The sequence below is a fragment of the Chionomys nivalis genome, chromosome 14, assembly GCF_950005125.1.
Source record: "Chionomys nivalis chromosome 14, mChiNiv1.1, whole genome shotgun sequence".
Classification (NCBI taxonomy): domain Eukaryota; kingdom Metazoa; phylum Chordata; class Mammalia; order Rodentia; family Cricetidae; genus Chionomys; species Chionomys nivalis.
In genome coordinates this window covers 12537377-12556492 of record NC_080099.1, presented here as the reverse complement: position 1 = coordinate 12556492, position 19116 = coordinate 12537377, and the positions used below count along the sequence as shown (strand labels likewise).

At 46.9% G+C, this 19116-nt stretch overlaps 1 protein-coding gene across 2 annotated transcripts in view; it reads left to right on the top strand.

The window, feature by feature from the left end:
- Myo5b (myosin VB) overlaps positions 1–19116 on the top strand; it is a 274034-nt gene that overhangs the window by 174426 nt on the left and 80492 nt on the right. For both annotated transcript variants that reach the window (XM_057789327.1, XM_057789326.1), the window contains exons 10-14: positions 2158–2423; positions 9049–9130; positions 9666–9806; positions 14474–14596; positions 15348–15431. In XM_057789327.1, the coding sequence (XP_057645310.1) occupies positions 2158–2423; positions 9049–9130; positions 9666–9806; positions 14474–14596; positions 15348–15431 (696 nt within the window). The remainder of the gene's footprint in view (positions 1–2157; positions 2424–9048; positions 9131–9665; positions 9807–14473; positions 14597–15347; positions 15432–19116) is intronic.

Sequence of the window (19116 nt, the reverse complement as noted above, 5' to 3'; positions counted from 1 at the left end):
TAGGTTTGCTGTCTACTGCTAAGCAATGTGCCTTCTGCTCTGTAGTTTTCATTTTTAATTAAGGCATGAGAATGTGTTCCGTGATTGCCCGTGTTACCTTAGAGATGCGGCAGTGTGCAATTACTTGGACACCAGAGGCAATTTTTCCCTTTGAATTTGGCAATACAGGCTCATAAAACTAACCCGCTGTCTATAATGCTGGCTGCTTTCATGGATTTATCGTCATCTAATTATACTTAAATGTAATGGCATGATGTTAGCACCTTTAATCAACAGGCAGGAGTGAGTGGGAGCAGAGAAGTCCCCACCGTGGTGTCTGGAAACCTGTCCCCTGGTGGCTCTTAAAGAGTCAGCTCCCTGACTGTGGCTTCATCACTGCCACACTAGCACGGGGGCTGGGAGCCAGGAGGGGGCTTGGGAGCTGGTCCATGTTGTTTGCTGCAGGCAAACCACTCATTCAAATGTCAGGGGATCCATCTGTAGTGTGTACCTAGCAATTAAGAATTCCTTAAAAATAGGTCAGATGAACAAATTGGACACTTGCCACCTGTGAACTTGCTGCCTGCCAAGCAGGCTCCAAATTCTACCCTGATTGGTACCATTATGTTGGAACAGGCAGGGGTAGAGTGGTTACAAAGTGAAGGCTGTGGCCAGAAGTAGCCATGACACCGTTAACTGCTTAGTGAGCCTGGAGAACAGGTCTCTACACACCAAGCCACGCCTACTCAAGCTGGTTGTCTCGCTGGGTGGTCAGGGAGCCTCACTTCTTCATCTCTAATTCAGGATAGACCAGAATGGCAGCTCCCAAGGGGGAGCCTGACCCCAGAGGGATGAGGATCTTTGGTCTTATCATAACTGTCTTCTGGTACTTCTGAGCTCAGCTGTGTTTAACCTGGTGTAACACTGGGTTAGTGTGCTCTTCAGGGTGTGTTCTCACCTAAGGTTGGGGAACACGCTAGTTTTGGGTTTGGAGAGGAGCTTTCTTTTCTAACATACTATCTTATAATAATATCTCCTTTTTGCTAGATGGTTAGATACCGATGGGGATAAATGGCCCGAGGACAAGGGGGAAATGATAGCATTGTCTATGTTAATTTTTTTATTAAATAAGCCCTCATTTAAATCCTACAGTTGGCCTAATCAGGAATTGAGAGCCATAAGCAATCTAGTGACATCAGGAAGTAACATATCATGTTATGAATTTAAAAGATTCCATAAGCTGGCTTAGCTGCTTTGCCAAGCACCACAAGATGAGGGTCTGAATAATCACCAAGGATGGTAGGTTTTCTACAGGGTTCCCTGAATGGGCAACACGATTTCCCAAGAGACTTAGGTGGTTTAATGGAATGATTCACAGCCCTATGGAAGACTTGGATGTTCTCCTAGTTTAAAAGGTGGGCGGTGTGACTGGTAAGCACAGGTCAGGTCAAAGGCAGTCCTTGAGGCAGCTGGGAAGTTTGTAGGAACACTGTGTGAATGGAGCCTGTTTGCATCCCATCACTGCCGAGAAACGCTGTCCTCTAGGTTTGGGCTTGTTTCTTACTAGCGCATCTGAACACACCCACTGAAGTCACATAGGATTCAGAGGACTGGTGTGTAAAACACCAGGGTGCTTCCCAACCTGTAGGACAGTCACCAGTCTGGTCCCTGTTACAGAAGGGGCACTGAAGCCTGAGGACAGGAGGTGGCTTTGAGTGGGGACTGAGAACTGGTTTCCTGGAGTGCTGTGAGTGTCGCATGTGCCCTCTACAGATGCGTACTGGGTGCTCAGCTTGCATCTGCTACTTTCTCGCTCCCGGCTCTGAACCACCTCTGCATTCCTAAGCTGTCGCTTCACAGGCTGCTCCCTTCATCCGTACTGTCCTCCTACCAGTTACCTGACCGTTACCTGGCAGTTGAGGAAAGACCAGGAACAGTGCACAGTGTTTTACTTTGTTAAGGCTTTGTAATTTGGTCAGGGGCAGGTGTGATGATCAGTTTAAGCAATGCTACCCGGGCTCTGTACTTACCTGATGTAGGGTGTGGGGGACTAACTGCTAGGGTAGAGAAGGGGTTCCATGGGTGCCCTGCTATGCACTTGGCCTCTGGGCAGGAGGGAAAAATGTGCAAAGGAGCCTGTCTCCCCTCCCCGTCCTGATCATGTCTTCCTTTCCTCAGCCGCAGGATGAACACTTGAGCAACTTCTGCCGCCTGCTGGGAGTAGAGCACAGTCAGATGGAGCACTGGCTGTGCCATCGCAAGCTGGTCACCACCTCGGAGACCTACGTCAAGACCATGAGCCTGCAGCAGGTGGTCAACGCGCGCAACGCTCTGGCCAAGCACATCTATGCCCAGCTGTTCTCCTGGATTGTGGAGCACATCAACAAGGCCCTGCACTCCTCTCTTAAGCAGCACTCCTTCATTGGGGTCCTGGATATCTACGGGTAGGCCTGCACTCCCAGGTTCCACTCTGCCTGCTGCTCATCAATGTGCTCCTGCTGGCATTTAGGAACCAAGAAAGACCTCGATGGCCTCCTAGTGGTTCTAGCCAGGACAATTAGAGGTGCAGGGACATTTGGGGCTGTTATAACTAGAGTCACTGTTGACCCCAAACCAGAGACGCCAAGTGTCTTACAGGTGGCAGCTCCCAAGGGAGGATGTGCCCTGTCAGAACACTGATAGCCTTGCCCCCATCATGAATTCTATAGCATGATTGATTTTTCTTAAGACAGAGTTTTGCTATGTGGCCTAGAGTGGCTTCAAACTTGGAATCTTTCTGCCTCAACTTCCCAAGTACAGGGATTACAACTGCATACTGCCAGGGCCAGATCCATTTTTTACTAGTAGGAAACAGACCCTGAGAGAGAAAGGGCTTGTCCATCCTCATTCTAGAAGCCTCTCTCAGTTTCTGTATTTGTTAGATCCCATTTCTATCTGCCACTTGATCTCACTGTCCTCATTGGAGGTGATGGTTTTAGTATGGATTTTGCCCGATTCTGCATAGACTAGTGCTCTATACTAGCATTTGTGAGGATGATCTTCCTTTTGGAATCTCGGGGAAACTGACAGGCTTTTATTTATGACTAATCTCCGCAGGGTGAGGTCACATAGCTTGGAGGGAAGTATACCTGACAAGACATCAAGAAATGGGCTTTCTCTAGCCAGGCTGCCACCAAGAGCTGAATGACTACAGATCACAACCCCTCTCTGTTTGTTTCTATGGCTTCCAGTGAGGTTGTGCACCAGTTGTCTTGGGGTTATTTCAGGCCCATCTAGACTCATGACATTATGTGGACAGGGTGTATCCCCCTTGCTCTTCTTTTCTCACTCAACTGCCTTGACCTCTTTAAGCTAAGAATAGACTCAATTCTCCTAGAAGGAAGGCTTCTGTCTTAAAATAGCAACCCAGACCCCTAGACTGCAGTATTGTAAGAGCAGCGGCTCTCTAGTGAAGCACAGCATGGTGGGTTGGAACTGAGGGTGGTACAAAGGAGAATCCCCTTCAAAGGGGCCGCTTCCTGTGCAGATCAGACCAGCTCCCCCACTTCCCACTGATGCCGTAGCTTGTTGGCAGCTTCCACATTGGACCATATTACACGGAGCTTAAATTTAAGACTTAAATTTAATTACAAAGACCTCAGGAACATGCTGAAAAGTTAAGTGTTGTCCAGAGATACATTATGCAAGAAGCTGTTGGGACTGTAGAAGAGTCTGAGGGTTTAGATACTCTGTGATAGGTGTGTAAGATTAAAGCCAGGGAAGCCAGGGAGAATTTTCTGGTGGAGGTGAGCTGTGAACTGGGTGGAGGAAGTGGGAAGCAGAAGGGTCATCATTGGGAAAAGATGTACATGCAAGGTGGTAGAAAACGCCCAAGGTGTTGGAGCTGGAGAGATAGTTCGGTAATTAAGAGCACATGTTGACTTCTGTGGATACCAGGTGTGCAATCATCCTAAGGGACAATGTGACCACCTGCCCCATGCTCCAGATGTTATGACTTCCTTCAAACCATGGGCTGTAACCTCCAACCATGAGCCAAAAAAAACCCCTTCCTTCCTAAGTAGCTTTGGATGGAGTATTTTGTTACAGTAACACAGGTAGGTTACGGGAAATGGACCAGATGTTATAATCCACTGTCTCCTGGTCGTCCTTCCAAACACGGCCCTAAAGGTCAGCCCTAAGTCTTAGTGTGGAGTCAGAGCTGGCCAGAGTTCTGAACTACGGATGAGCTGCTTCATGTTTATGTATAAATGTGTTTCCACAGATCAGAGCCCACCCTGAAATAAACACGACGCAAGCAAGTACCATAGGAGCCAGCACCACGTTACACATCTGAACCCCACATGTGCTGACTGGCAGGTAGCTTATGAAGTAGAAAAGGTTGTGGCTGCCTCTAGAAGACTGCTACCCACTGGGCTCTCTGCAGGCCTTCTGAGCAGGAGTTCCAGACACCCAGTGCCTGGGTATCAGAATGCCTTTGCTTTCTTTAGCTCTTTTTTATGTTCTCCAGAATAGTGCAAGATAAGCAATGCCCAGAACAGTTATGCCAAGCCAAGCTGTTCTAACTAAGGACTTATGAAACTCCCTGTGGGATGTTTCCTGCCAAGCAGGCTTGGACATTGATAGAGGACAGCCTGGCAGCTTTTGGCTGGCATTTCCTTACACATGGATTAGCCAGCATTTGCCTCTGTTGACTTTATTGGTTACAAGGGTAATCTGTTATTCATCCTTGAGGCGTCAAAAAATAAATGGCTCAATTTGGGGAAAATCCACACTATTTTTTGTCTTTGACTTTAGCTTTCAATTGCCAAGCTTTGGTTTCAGCCAGTCCATTTGGGCAGAGGACAGTGCAGGATGCAGTAGGTGAGCCAGGCACTCCGAGGAGCACTGCAAGAGAAGCCAGAGTAAGAAGTAGGGGGATTGAACTAAGGGAAAAAGGATATGGGAGTTACTATTTATTTTTATTTTTTTCTCTGTTGCTATGACAAAATACTCTAATAAAACCAACAAAAGAGAGGGTTTGTCTTAGCTCATAGTTCAAAGTCATGCCCATCACAGTAGAAGGCAGCAAGCTGAAGCATTTTATCACATGTACTCACAGTCCAGAAATAAGTATGAATGCCAGGGTTCATTGTGCTTCACTATAAAATCCAGGGTATTTTAATATTTGCTTTTGGGTTTCAGGAATGTAGTGCATATTCTAACATTAACCCCTTAGTGGAGGGGAGTTTCACGTGCGCCATTTCTACTTTGTAGATGTACCGCCCTGTATTTGTAAGCAAATTTCTTAGATCTATCATTGCCTTCATTTGCTGGTGAAAGAAAATCTTCTTTGTGTCATTGGTTTGTTTTGCCTTAGGTTTCCCTCTCCAGAGCAGGTGACTGTACAGGCCTAATATAGTTACTCAAAGAAGCCTGCCCAGCTTCTCCTGAACCTGTGGGTGCTGAAGGGGAACAAACTCTGTGACTGAATTTACCCACTGGCCTATCGAAAGTATCCCAGTTCTTGGTGGCCTAGAGGGTCACAGGACATTGTCAACTTTAGAGTAACCATAGCTAGCTAGCTAACCTCAATGTTAGACCTCAGAGACGGTGTGATACTGTTATGTTGATCTGTCCTATCCTGGCATCTGAAGATTCCCAGGAGAACTTTACATCCTGGGGTACTCCAAAGCCTGTGCAATCTCCTGGTCTCGTGCAGGGGTGTCCAGCCCTTTGACTTTGCAAAGCAATGCTATCATCCTCCAGGTTTATGCTGTAGAACTGTGCGGTCAAGTTATCAAAAAAAAGGTGGGGTATGCTGGGGAGCCAGAGAGGGGAGGATCCTTGGGGCTTTCTGACCAAACAGGCTAACAGAATTAGTGAGCTCCAGGTTCAGTGAGAGACTATCTCAAAAAAAGGTGAAAAAGTGATTGAGAAAGACTACATACACTAACATCTGTCATCCACAGGCACATGCATGTGTGTGTGCCCACCCCATACATGTGTGCCCATACCTACATACACGCGAATGCATACATGAAAGTCACAAATCACTGTTTTAAGAAAGTTTATGATTCCGTGTTAGGGGCTATATTTACAGCTATCTTTGGTCACATGTAACCCATAGGTTGTGTATACCTGTTAGTCCTTTAGAAGATGCCCCCCATAAAACTGATTGCTCAGATGAAGCCCCAGTTTTTTCCTCTGTCTATATTCAGCCTCCATGATACTGTAACCTCACCTCTCAGAGCCTAGGGTAGATGAAGTTAATACTCCCCATGTCTTAGGGTTTCTATTGCTGTGAAGAGACACTATGACCACAACAACCCTTATAAAGGAAAACATTTCATTGGGGTGGCTCACTTACAGCTCAGAGGTTCATGCCATTGTCATCATGGTGGAACATGGTGAGACATGGTGGCATGCAGGCAGACATGGTGCTGGAGAAGTAGCTGAGAGTCCTACATCTCACTGACAACAGGAAGCAACCTGAGACAATGGGCTGTATCTTAAGCATGTATGAAACCTCAGAGTCCACCCCCACAGTGACACAATTCCTCCGACAAGGCCACATCTACTCCAACAAAGCCACACCTCCCAATAGTGCCACAACCTTTGGGGGCCATTTTCTTTCAAACTACCACACCCCCAAAAGGTTCTTATCTACTCCAATGCCTTGTGAACAGATTTCTGGTCGTCATCTGGGGAAAAGGAATCATTGCTTGCTCTTCGTTGTGGTTCTTAGAAGTTTGGCTATTGGGTTTGGAGACGTTTAGTACCCGACAGTGGGCATTTTCTGATCCCCATGGAAATAAGGCATAAAAATGACCCAGGGATTAAGACACTGGCAGGGGCTGCTCTTCTTCCACCAGTGCCTTAGACTGGGGTCTTGCAGAAGGACAAGCTGTAGACAGGACATACACAAGCACAGGAACAGGTGGAAGCCCTGCCATTTGATGAACAGACTGAGGATGGTTGGTAGACAGAGGAGTATATCCATTTCTCTGTCAGACTCTAGGGTGCCCCTGGGAGAGTGCATGGCTTTAGGGTAGGAAAGGACCTGAAAAAGGCACCCATACATGATGCCTGATTTTGAAGGTTCATCTAGAACAAATTTCCCCAAGGTAGGCTTCCTGTGAGCTGTTCAGCCCTCCCCTGTGAAGCCCATATCCACCTCTACATTCTGCCAAAGGTGGAAGCCCAAGGCCCTGGTTCCTCCAACCCACACTCCAGAGGAGATGCTGTTGCCCAGCCTCCAAGCCGTATGTGCCACTCTGCCTTCTCCATTCTGTGGGGCAGGAGGTTCATGGAGGTAAATAATTAACCCAGAGCCAAGGCATGTCCTTGTCTATGGTTTCATCTTGCACTGAATTTTGCTGTGTTTTCAGAGGCCTTTGTGGCTCTCACTCCTCCCTGAGATTGGGTCCAATGAGAAGGAAACTGTACATTGCTCAAGTTGCATCTTTAACACAGAAGGAAACAGTGCTGTGGTCATTGCACCACCAGAAGGACCGGTGCTGTGTCTCAGCCTCTTTCTGTGTGTTCTCCTTCCTCCCCGCTGAGACTTCTGGCCTAACTCTTCTCAGCACAGATCATTTTCCTCCTGTATGTAAATTTCCTTGTGGCATTTTAATGCTATAGACTAAATGCATTTACTTTTGAGTCATTTTTTTTGATGGACAGAATTACTACAAATATAATTCTGCTGGAAAGGAAATATTCTCCTGTCTCCCTGACCGTGTGTTTCTGAGACTGAGAGTCTTAGTCATTTTCCAAGTCAGCCAAGCCTCTCATTCATCTCCAGCCTTACAGCAGTTATGGTAGATGGCAGAGGAATTGTTACCAGATAATATCCTAGAAACAGGGCAATTATGAGCTAATTTCAGCCATCTCAAGTTAATGAGAATGTTCTTTGTGGAGCGCTACCAGTGTAAACCTTTTTTTAAAAAATGACAAGTGGAAGATACTCAAATCCTCTATCCATAGAGCTTAGGGTTGGCCCTGCCAGCACATCCAGTGGCCATTATCTGGCCATTTGCTGGGTTCACTCTTTAATCTTCCTTGTAGGCTATGTTAATTAAATTTCCTCTAGGTTGGACAGTCATCAGCTACCACTGTGGGTGGAAAGGGGGATGATTGGGGTTCTAAGTGGTATTACTTGGTCTACAGAAGTGCTATCTGGACCGGGAGGGGCCATTCCACTGGGTAATAACTGTTCCCCGGGCTGCATTGTGATGGGTCAGTGACTCATCATAGCATTTGAGTCTTTGATCTTGTTTTATTAACTTGAAGTCATTTTTCCCATGTGGGCATGGCCAAAGGCTGTACTTTAATGTGGCTGACTCCAATCAGCTGATTCCTTTGATGTGAAAGTGATTTCCCCCTTTTCCATGTCTTAGACCTTGGTGGGGAGGTGGTGATTGGGGAAGCCAGAGGGTTTCTGCACACTGCTCTGGGCCTGTAGGGCATCTGGTGAATCTATTTTTGGTAGTCCCTCTACACAGAGAGCTATTTCCCCACTACTGTACCTCCAGCTCCTCACCAGGGACAGTACTGGCACCTCTTCCTGACTCAGACAGTGCTGGTGAGCAGGAAGAGGTGCCTGTCCTGTGTTCTAGGTTTGAGAAGTGGCATCAGACATGTCCCCTGTATGCCCCAATCCAGGCACCTCTGCAATTCCCAGTTCTCAGCCATACAGACCTGAAACTGGTACCTTTGAAGACTAGTGTGGCGACGTGTTTGGAAAGTTAAATGATAAAAACAGGAGTCAAATGTGTGTCTGGTTTTCTTTTATAAATATCACCAAGAAAAGACCTGCCGCTATGCAAGAGAATCATGGTCGAGCTCATTGTCTGTCCTCTCTTTAATTTCCTGCTGACAAGTCCTTTATCGGTTATAAATGAAGGTGCTGATGCCTCTGTTTCTAATCCCAAGACTGCAGCATTGATATCCACAACAGAAGTCTATGTGCACAGGGAAGAAGGTGGCAGTTCAGGGTGGCATGAGGAGGAAGGCAGCCTTGTTAAGTCCCACGGACTGCTTCCATGGATGACGTATCTTACCTGCAGCTTCACCTCTTTCCTTCCGCAGGTTTGAGACCTTCGAGATTAACAGCTTCGAACAGTTTTGTATCAACTATGCCAATGAAAAGCTCCAGCAACAGTTCAATTCGGTAGGCACAATATATGACCTAGGTGGCCAGAGCAGGTGACTCACTGTCTCCCTAGCATAACACCCAGGTCACTTCCCTTCTGCGAATGATGTGGTTGGTCCTGTTCTGACTGCTCCCCCCTTTTTGGTGATGCTCCTATTTTGGAATTGGCTCTCCATTGCTGGGGTAGGAACCGGGACTCAGGCAGATGGGTGGAGAGGGTAAATTATCGCCCTTGATTGACCCACTCCTCTCTGAGCATGAGCTTTGGGCACTTAAGGTACTGAAAGCCAGATGCAGGACTCCTTGAATTGGCTAGGGTCCAGCAATGTATGTAGGATTATAATATCCTAAGACAAAGGTAACATAGGAATGGGAAATTACCAAACTGAGCTCTGTTCTTTCCACTCATGACTGTGAGTTTTTATCCATACCTTTCTGGCAGCTGTCGGCCATCCTCCAAGACAGAGAACTTTACAAGAGCTTGGGAAGATAACTGCCACGTGTGTCGTCCGTCTGTAGTGCACTCACCGTGGCCTTTTGTTTCTTGTCTTAGCATGTGTTCAAGCTGGAGCAAGAGGAATACATGAAGGAGCAGATTCCGTGGACCCTGATTGACTTTTATGATAACCAACCTTGTATCGACCTCATAGAAGCAAAGCTGGGTATCCTGGACCTGTTGGACGAAGAGTGTAAGGTAATACTGCTCCTGTTGTCAGTGAGTGCTTCAGGTCTAGTGCCGGACAGAGCGCTCCTGTGTGATGCAAGGGAGCAAGTGAAATCTCGTGGCTGGGGTTGAATCTGATTGTCGGGAAGAAGCAGAGGTACCCATCATGGTTGCTAAAAGAGAGGGCAGTGGGAGACAGGGCCCAGGGCAAGGCAGGGGGCAGAGCCTGTGTTTGAAGTCTGAGTCCCACAGCAGGCAGAGAGGGACATAAGCTGGGGTAGTGGAGACTTAGCTGAGCGACAGCAGGGATAGGGATGCTTCAGACAGATACTGGGCCGTGTGGCTGCTATTTCCACACAAGGCCTCCTGATCCTGATAAGGGAAGGTTTGCTGAAAGCCCTAGTCTCCCACTTACCAAGCTAGTGGGAACTTAGACTGTCAAGAAGCCAGTGCCGGTGACTTCCTAGAAGATCTTCTTCCTAGGGCAGAAGGTGAGTAGGTGCAGAGAAATTTCTGAATATTCAAGTAGGAATTCCTTTTTAATCTTTTTAAAAATTTGTATGTGTGTGAGTGTGAATGTGTATATGTTGCGGGTTGCACATCAGACCCGTATGCAAGGCCAGTTCTTTTCCAGGGAGCTAGCTACATCTTCTCCCCCTATAGTAGTTTTTAATTTCCTGCCTGGCAGCCTGGATTTTCTGTGAAGGAGACAAACAGGCCTCTGCAGTGAGTCCCCAGCTGGTAGAGGGTGGGGGTGGCAGCAGCTTCTATGAATAGGAAGGAAGGTAACTTAGGTGCAGGTGTGTTTGCTGAGGTCAAGGACCAGAAAGGAATGGAGGAGTTCCCTGGCCAACACCCTGCTTAGGGCTGGGAGCAGAGTCCGGAGTCATAGAAGGGATTCTCAGGTCGCGGGGACACTGGATCACTGTCACTCCAAACCCCACATGTGCCAGGCTGTGGTGAAGTGACATCGCTGGGTGAGGGGAAGTAGGGCATGGGGCATGACTAGATCTGGCAGTCACGTGGCTGATCACATGGGTGTTTGCTGAGGGTGGCGGAGTGAAGGCCCAGTTAGCAGTGCAGTGTAGTCAGGTGCAGAAGAAGCAACCACCTCCCTAGAGAACTGTGGAACCAGAGAGTCCTGGGTCCAGCTGGGTTCTGTGGTAGTGAGGGGATAGAAATATTCTACAGGGCTGGGCATAGTGACACACTCCTTTAGTCCTAGCACTCAGAAGACAGGGTCAGTTCAAGACAGAAATGAGGAGGAGGTAGCAGTGATACTTTTTTAGGTCAGAGGACCTGAGGATGTTTTGGTGCAGGGTGACTTGAGAGTTTATGGGAGACATGTGTGAGGGCACAAGAGGCATAAGGTGAAAGAAGACAGCATATAAGCACCCCAGAAAGCCATCACTGTAGCAGTGGCCCAGGGGCACAGGGACAAAAGCAGGGGTAAATAAATGGTCAAGGAGCCCTTAGCTGTCACCTCTGGTCTGCTGTTCTTTGGGGGACAGGCAGGGGCAATGTTTGTGGTGAAATAATCCTTATTCAAGGACGTTAGAAAAAGCTTTCCATTCCCTAACACTGCCTCCTTTTTAAAAAAGGCTACTTAATAGCCTAGAGTAAAGTGCTTTTAATAGCTTTATTGAGATGTAACACAGTGTGAACCTTTGAGGCATCCAGCTCAGTGCATTCGGTGCATTCAGCATTGCAGACCAACACTTCCCCTGCCATCAAAACACCCGCTCTGCCCTGCAGTGAAAGCATCAGCACCAGCCCATTGCCTCACCTCACCTCAGCTGTCTCCACAGAATTGCCTCTTCTGGATGGGTTGTGAGCTCCCAATAAGTGAAAGCTGGCACCACAGGCCAGAGGGTTTAGGCATCTGAGGGATGGAGCTGGAACCAGGCTTTGGTCCAGTGTTCTCCATGATGCTTCAAGAGGGGTGTAAGGAACCCTGCGTGCAACCGTGTATGAATTTGGTCTTAAAGAATTTGGTCCCCCATACATTCTAGAGCTAGCGATAGCCGTAACACAGGCTGTGTTCAAATACAAGATTTTCTTTCTCCCACAGCTGATTAAATTTTATTTGTGTGAAAATATGTTTGGAGATAAGTGCTTTTTCACCTGAGCCTGCATTCATGGTTGCCTTAGACACTGTTGCCAGGCCAAGAAGCAGAGTAGTGAAGGACACACATCCCAGAGCCAGCCTTCCCTGGCTTCCACCCCCGGCCTGCTACTGTGTATTGGACAAGTTATCTAACCTTTTATCTCAAGTTCCTTATCTCTGAGGTGTGTATATGCACAATACCTAGCTCATAGGGTGATAGGGAAATAACTGAGTTTATACAGTGAAGAGGTGTTGAAACTATGGCCAATAAGCACTGTGGACATTGGTTATTGCTGCAATGAGACTCTTAATTGGGAAATAAGACTCTTAACTGGGAATCCCTGCTGGCTGATCTTAGTTGGAAGTGAATGGGGAATTACAGGAGAGGTAGATCATAGTCAGAAAATATGTATACACATCACTTTGATCAGTCTCCTCTGACTGTTCAAGTTCATCTAAGTAGTGACTATATAGGATCATAAGATTTTCTCATTGAAGTCCAAGTGCATTTTCAAGGCAAGGTGATTTGGTTGCTAACAGACTGCAGCATTTGCTTAGTGGAGCTTCTCTGTGTAGCTCTGTCTGACCCAGTTGGACCAGTCCCTTGAGGTCCCTTTTGCTCCCAGGCGCTGGCCTGCCTGGTCCTGACGAGCCCCACTATCTGCTGACTCCTCCTTCACCCACACCTGGTAGTTCTAAAACAGAACTCTTGGAGACAAATATAAAGGAGTATATATAGAAAGTGCTGAATTAAATGTATTTTATTGTCTGCCCTACACAATTAATAGCCTCCTCCTTCAAGAAAGAGGTTTCTTTCTTTGAATTTCCGATGGCACATGGCACAGGGGATTCAAAACTAGTTACACCAGATTGAATCTGGAGGATAATCAGTTTGCTTGCCAAGGACCTAAGAAGTTTGTTTCCACATCTGTAAGCATTTTCCTTTTGGAGCACATCTTATTAACTGAGCAAAGCCCTCTTTAAATTACCACTGTAAGGGTCAGGTCCAATCTGACCTTATCTGAAAGCACGACACAAAGTTATGAAGGAGAGACAGTGGGGACCTGTAACCGAGGACTGTCAGTGGGAGTGGAGGACACCAGAGCAAGTGATGTCTCACTGGATAAGTCGCTGCCGTCATGCTTGAACTGCAGGCACGCTGACTGTGCCTGACTGTGCGTGTTCCTTCCGGCCCCATTTTTTCTCTGCTATCATTCCCACACTCTGTCTCTCCAAAACCCTTCTACTTCTATCGGGTCCCTCCTACTTCGGTGCCTTTGTTTTGGGTGTTTGTTTGTTTTATTCCAGTGCATCCAGTGCTGCTTGTATGTGTGTGTGTGTATGTGGGGGCCAGGGTGTTATTTAACTGGACCAGTGGCTTTACCACTGAAGAAAATGACTCCATTAGCTGCTTGTAGACTGATGATGAGAGGCAGAGCCCTGTGAGTCCCTCCCCTAAACATGCTAATGGGACCAATCTTGTGCAGGTAACTTCGGTGAGCTCATGACTGCAGTGGCCATGTCATGCCAATAACTCACGGCACATCTCCAAGAGTTCTGGAACTTATATTATCTCCACCAAACATCCAGGATGTTTCCTGAGTGTGCACACCCCCAGCTCCACCCCCGTGTTTGCCTTTGTGTGTGTGTGTGTGTGTGATATAGATGTCCTACTTATTCTCCTCCACTGCCACTTATTCTGCACACTTGCACCAGTTGTGACTCCATGAGCTACCGCAAAAACAAGCGTCTCTGATGGAGGCTGAGAGCAGAGCACAGTCAGCAGTCTGTTGACGCTTCAGTGGAGCAAGTTGCTTGTTTACTTTGGAAGCCATCTGTAGAGAGATAGAAAGAAGCTGTCCCTGAGGGTTTGTCTCATGGTGACACCTCTAAGTCCAGATCTACATTTGGGGGACAGGGAACAAGTGAAGCATCACACAGAGTGTGACCAGAAACCTGTTCTCAGTCCTTTGATGTGTGGGAAAAGATCTAAGACAGTCAGCTGATTCTATGGATTCATAGTATGTACTAACAATATCCAGAAACTAACGGGGAGCTGCAATAGTATGCCTGTGTTTGTAAGTTCAGTTGTTAGGGATTCCAAAGAAGAAAGACACAAAACCAAAGAATGGCCAGAAAAGGCTTCTGAAGAGAGGGCAACAAGCTGAGTCAGGACAGTAGTACGGATGAGCTAGGGCCAGGAGTATAGACTAGTTATGCCGCTTCTGAGTGAGCAGGAGCTTGGTGCTGAAGGGAATGGGAGTACTACTGCAAGAAGGAGCGTCTTCAGACAGCTCCACAGATGGGATTCTGCCCCTCCGTGTCCGTCTTCATCCTCTCCTTGACCTTCCCTTTCTGCTGGCTAGCTTGTTCTTTGAGGCTCGATACCCTCCTCCAGATGCTGGCTTACACACGACAGGTCAATGACCTTTCATAGCAGGATCCCAAGAGTTTGCTGTTGAGTTGTTCATACCACAGTCAGTTAGTATCCTGGCTTGAGAGCTGACTCCAGGTTCCAACCCACCGCTATGTTGTTCTGCTGCCTTGTCCTGCTTCATGTGGCACTGAATCCAGTTTTGTGCTTCTCCAGGTCCCCAAAGGAACTGACCAGAACTGGGCCCAGAAGCTCTATGAACGGCACTCCAGCAGCCAGCACTTCCAGAAACCACGCATGTCCAACACAGCCTTCATTGTCGTCCACTTCGCAGACAAGGTATCTGCCCTCATGGTTGACCTAGGACACCTTAGGCCCACAGTAGGAGGAATAAAGGGTTTCCAGGCTAAGGAAGTGGTCCTTGTGAGTTCCAGTGGCCTGGGGTTGTAGGTAGATTCTCCTCTGACTTTCTTCCCATCCTGCCCTGGCCCAAACTCTGTTATACCAGACTGTCAAGATGAGGCTCAAGATGAGCATATGCTAGCACAGTTGCTGTTCGGTCACCTGCACAGCAGGTAGTAATTGAGGGCTGCTCTCCTGGGAGGACAGCAGTAGTGGAGCAGTTAGGAGTCTCCTGTCATTGAGCCTGAGAAGAGGGGGGGTCAAGACAACGTACTTACACCATTTGCGTTCCTTCTGGAGCAGCTGAACTGATCCCAGTGATAGGGATAGACACTGAACTGCTAAATGGATTTTGACTGAATTCTTAGGTGGTAATGTGCATGTAATTGCATATCCTGATTCAATGCGTCCAGGCTGCTGGCTGAGAAGCTGTGTTCATGGAGCCCCAATGAAGTTTTTCTTAAGGGAATTCCCTTTTAAAACAGCATTTCCTTCTGCCAAATGAGTACTCAATTGCCTCTGTGTAAATCTCAACCTATCAGATCTGCATTTTAAGCAGGGACATCTGTGGGTCTCCATCTACTCTTAGCTCTTTTAGAAAATGTTGCTAGATGAGATGAAATTACTTAAGAAGCTGCCATGGCTCCTGGCACGCTAACGGGTTTCCCTTTCGTTGCCATGGCCTCAGGTGGAGTACCTTTCCGATGGCTTTCTGGAGAAAAATAGGGATACAGTCTATGAAGAACAGATCAACATCCTGAAAGCCAGCAAGGTAAGCAACACTGGGAACGGGGCTGGCAAGGTGACTCCATGCGGGAATGCTAGCTTGCTTCTGTTAGAATACTTGCACATGGCCCTGGGTTCAATCCCCAGCACCATAAAAATAGAAATATGGGAACTGGGTGTAGTCATGTATGCCTGTTATTCTAGCACACTGGAGGTAGAGGCAGGAGGATCACTGCAAGTTAAAGGCCAGCCTGATCTACATAGCACATTCTAGTTGAGCCTAAAGACTGAAGAAAAAAATATATAAACCAACAGATCTGGAATGGGGTATGCTGTAGAGTCCCACTGTGGAATACAGGAAGGTAGCAATGTGGGCTTGTTGGTTACATCTGGTGGAGGGGAAAAGCAGGAAGAAGGCATCTCTCTATTCCAAGAGAGGAAGCTAGGAAAGACACCACACATGAAGCACAGGGGAGGGACAAGAGGTTTGACAACCAGGAGGAGGCATAGAAGTAAGCTGTGGAAAAAGGTTTGCTGATGCTCAAGTCGCCTGCTCGCATACATAAGACGATTTGAACCCCTCCAAGGCTATTGTTTGTGTACTCTGTTTCTATTCAGAACCTCGTGTTTGTGTGCCTCGTTTCTATCCGGCCATCTGAAGGGCACTCTGAATGTAATTGTATTCGTCAGAGTTCCCTAGAGAAACAGGACTGATGGAATGAATATCTGTAACATTTTATTATCATGGCTTACATGACTATTCTGACAATGACTGTCTCCCAAGAGAAAGTCCAAGAACCCAACAGCTGTTTGGCGTATGACACTGGATGTCTCAGCTGGTGTTCAGTATAGAAGTAGGCTCAAATACTAGTGAAGGAATAGATTTTCCATTGAGGGCATGCAGGCAAAGAGCAAGAGCTTCCTTCTGCTCTGTCCTTTATATAGGCTGCCACCAGAAGCTGTGGCCCTGATTTAAGGTGGATCTTCTCATGTCAAATGATCCAATCAAGAAAACCCTTCACAGGTGCGCTCGATGCTTAAGTTTTTGTTAATTCTAGATGTAGTAGAGTTGACAGCCAAGAATAGCCATCACAGTAATGAAATATGAGCTTTCCAGGACATTTAAATCTACTTTGGAATATTTATTATCTTCAAAATTCATCTGATTCTTTCTCATGAGCATAGCAAAGAAATGCAGATGGGGTGTCAGTCTGCACCCCTCGCTGCACACATTTAAGAACTTGCCTGTGAGTCACCAGCCCAAACCCACTGTTTGTATGCAGAGATGAGCAAAGCTACACTCTTACTGTCCCTGGATGAGCTGATAAAGATCTGCACAGGAAATATGGAGGGAATAGAGACTCAGCGAGAGTCTTGCAGCCAGGAGAGGCTGAGATCACGTGAAAGCAAAGCATGCCTGGGAGTGCCTGCAGCTAGGAAAGGCCAGTACACCTGTACTCTAACGGCTGCCAGCCTCAGCCTTTTGGTAGGACCCAGGACGACTCTGCAGGTCATAGGGGCCTTTCTCCCAGACCATATGGCACCTAACTCCCTGCATGGCCCTGATAACACTGGAGAAATGACAGAGTAATTTCTCCTTGCCAGAGGCTTTAGAATTGTGAATGCGGTAGAGAGGAATGATAGAATGGCGGAAGCACAGCCGGCAGCAGTGACCCAGGTGCTTAAAGCCACGTGAACCCTCTTCCATCAGGGGCCTCAGGTGGAATTTAGGGAGGTTTGCATCAAAGCAGCCCATGTTTGTTGTCATCACATCAGGGAACAAATACAGACAATTGGTTTGGTGCAAATGTGCATAGTGTGTTGGAGTTTGATGTCAGATTAATGTGTTAGTTCTCAGGTCCAGGGTAGTTGGCTGGAAGTTCTCCATTTTTGATGAGAATGGGCATGGGGTGTAGTAAATTATCCTTTAGTCACAACTAAAGAGAATGGTTTGTGTGCCGCTCCTAGCCCGTGTTGCCTGGGATTCTCAGACGTGGCCTTCAGGCATGCGAGCCTCTGCCATCTCTATGTAAGTTCCTCCTTTGGGGGAAGAACATAAATGATGACTCAAATGCAATTTAGTTCTGCTGCTGTTTTGATTTTGAGTGTCTTACTCTGAGGAATTCAGGAATGTCATAACCTAAATGTGACTATTACTGATAAGAAAAACTGCCTGGCAAGGCAAGTATTGTTATTAACTAAGCAGTTTCTGCCATTTAATTTTATTTAACAGCTTCATTGAATAGTGATGTATATAGATGCATCTAGATAATCTCTGGGATCTTAGTCCAGTGAAAAAATGCAGTTGGTACATACATGCAAAATGCAGAAAGAGGTGTGTGATGTGAGGCAGGCGTGCGAAGGTCGAGAAGAAAGTCTGCAGAAGAGAGTCTGTTGGCGACCTTGGTGTCAGCAGTTTGCTAGGAAGACCTGCAGAAGTTGGACATGGTTGTACTTAGGGTGACAATTATTGCAGCGTAACAACCCAAAGCAAACTCAGCAAAGAGCAGGTGGGTGGGGGGAGAGCATCTGGGAGACAGCAGGTGCAAGTTCCAAAACTCTTCTTCCAGTGAACTCACACAGGGTGTGCGGAGTTCCTCCAGAGAAACAAGCGCAGCCATACTTAACAGAATGATTACCAATGGGTATTTACACAGGCACCCTTGGTCTAGCAAGAGCTAATTGTTTGCACCATCAACTTCAAAATAGTGAGCCAGTCATATCAGAGAGTGGTGAAAACTCCCCCGAAATCCAAGTTGCCAGAAAAACAGGCCATGGGAAGAATGGCGCCCTTGCTCTTTTCTGCATATGATACTGTTTTAGGTTAAACATGCTGGATTTTTATTAGAAATTTAGTCATAAAAATTCCGGTATCACAAAGTTATACACAAGCCACTTCTCCTAGTCCGTGAGCCATCTTCCAGTGAATGTCTAGTCTGTGTTATAGCACACTGGTACGTCCTTTTAAGGGTGAGATAATCACATGCGTACATGCGTGCCTAGTCCCCTCTGATTTGTACACATCATTGTATGATGGCCATCCTTGCACATGCGTACACACAGGTTTTTCTTTCTTAAATAACCCTTGGTAGCTTGCTATTACTTCACAAGTGGAATTGTGAAATCAGTGGGTTTGTGTAAGAGTTGTAGAGTTATTAAGTTGAAGGGCAAAAAGTCTGCACCGTGTGTTTGGAAAGTGACAGACTCCCTTGTTTTGCCCCAACCCAACCACCACACTCTAGCTTTCTCTTCTGCCAATCCCATGATCATGTTGCCTCCCCTCCACCCCCAATGGGAAACAACAGGTGAGCCTCCACAGATGCAGCCGCAGAGCAAAGAGAGGCCCTGTGCTCTCAGGCTCTGCCTGGTGCCCGGCACACCTGTCGTCGTGAATATTTACACAACCCTCTTTACTAAGCCGCTCTCATGTTTTCAGTGTCGCTGGAGTAGCAGTCCTCCGAGACTTGGGTTTCAAACGCATGCCAAAAATAGAATAATAAAGAGCTAAAAACATTTAAGACCCTAGGACATCAATTGAATCATGTAACACCTATTTTTTAAAGATAAATTTTAATCTCTAAACACAGCTAATTCTCGAGTTGTCTTGTAAATTCATAATTTTATTTCAAGTATGTTCATTTTATGAGAAACTATTGGCTTTTATCCTCTGGCTGATAAGAAATTATCACCTTGTTGAGAGTAATTAAGTGGTGTGAAATAGAGGACTCCCA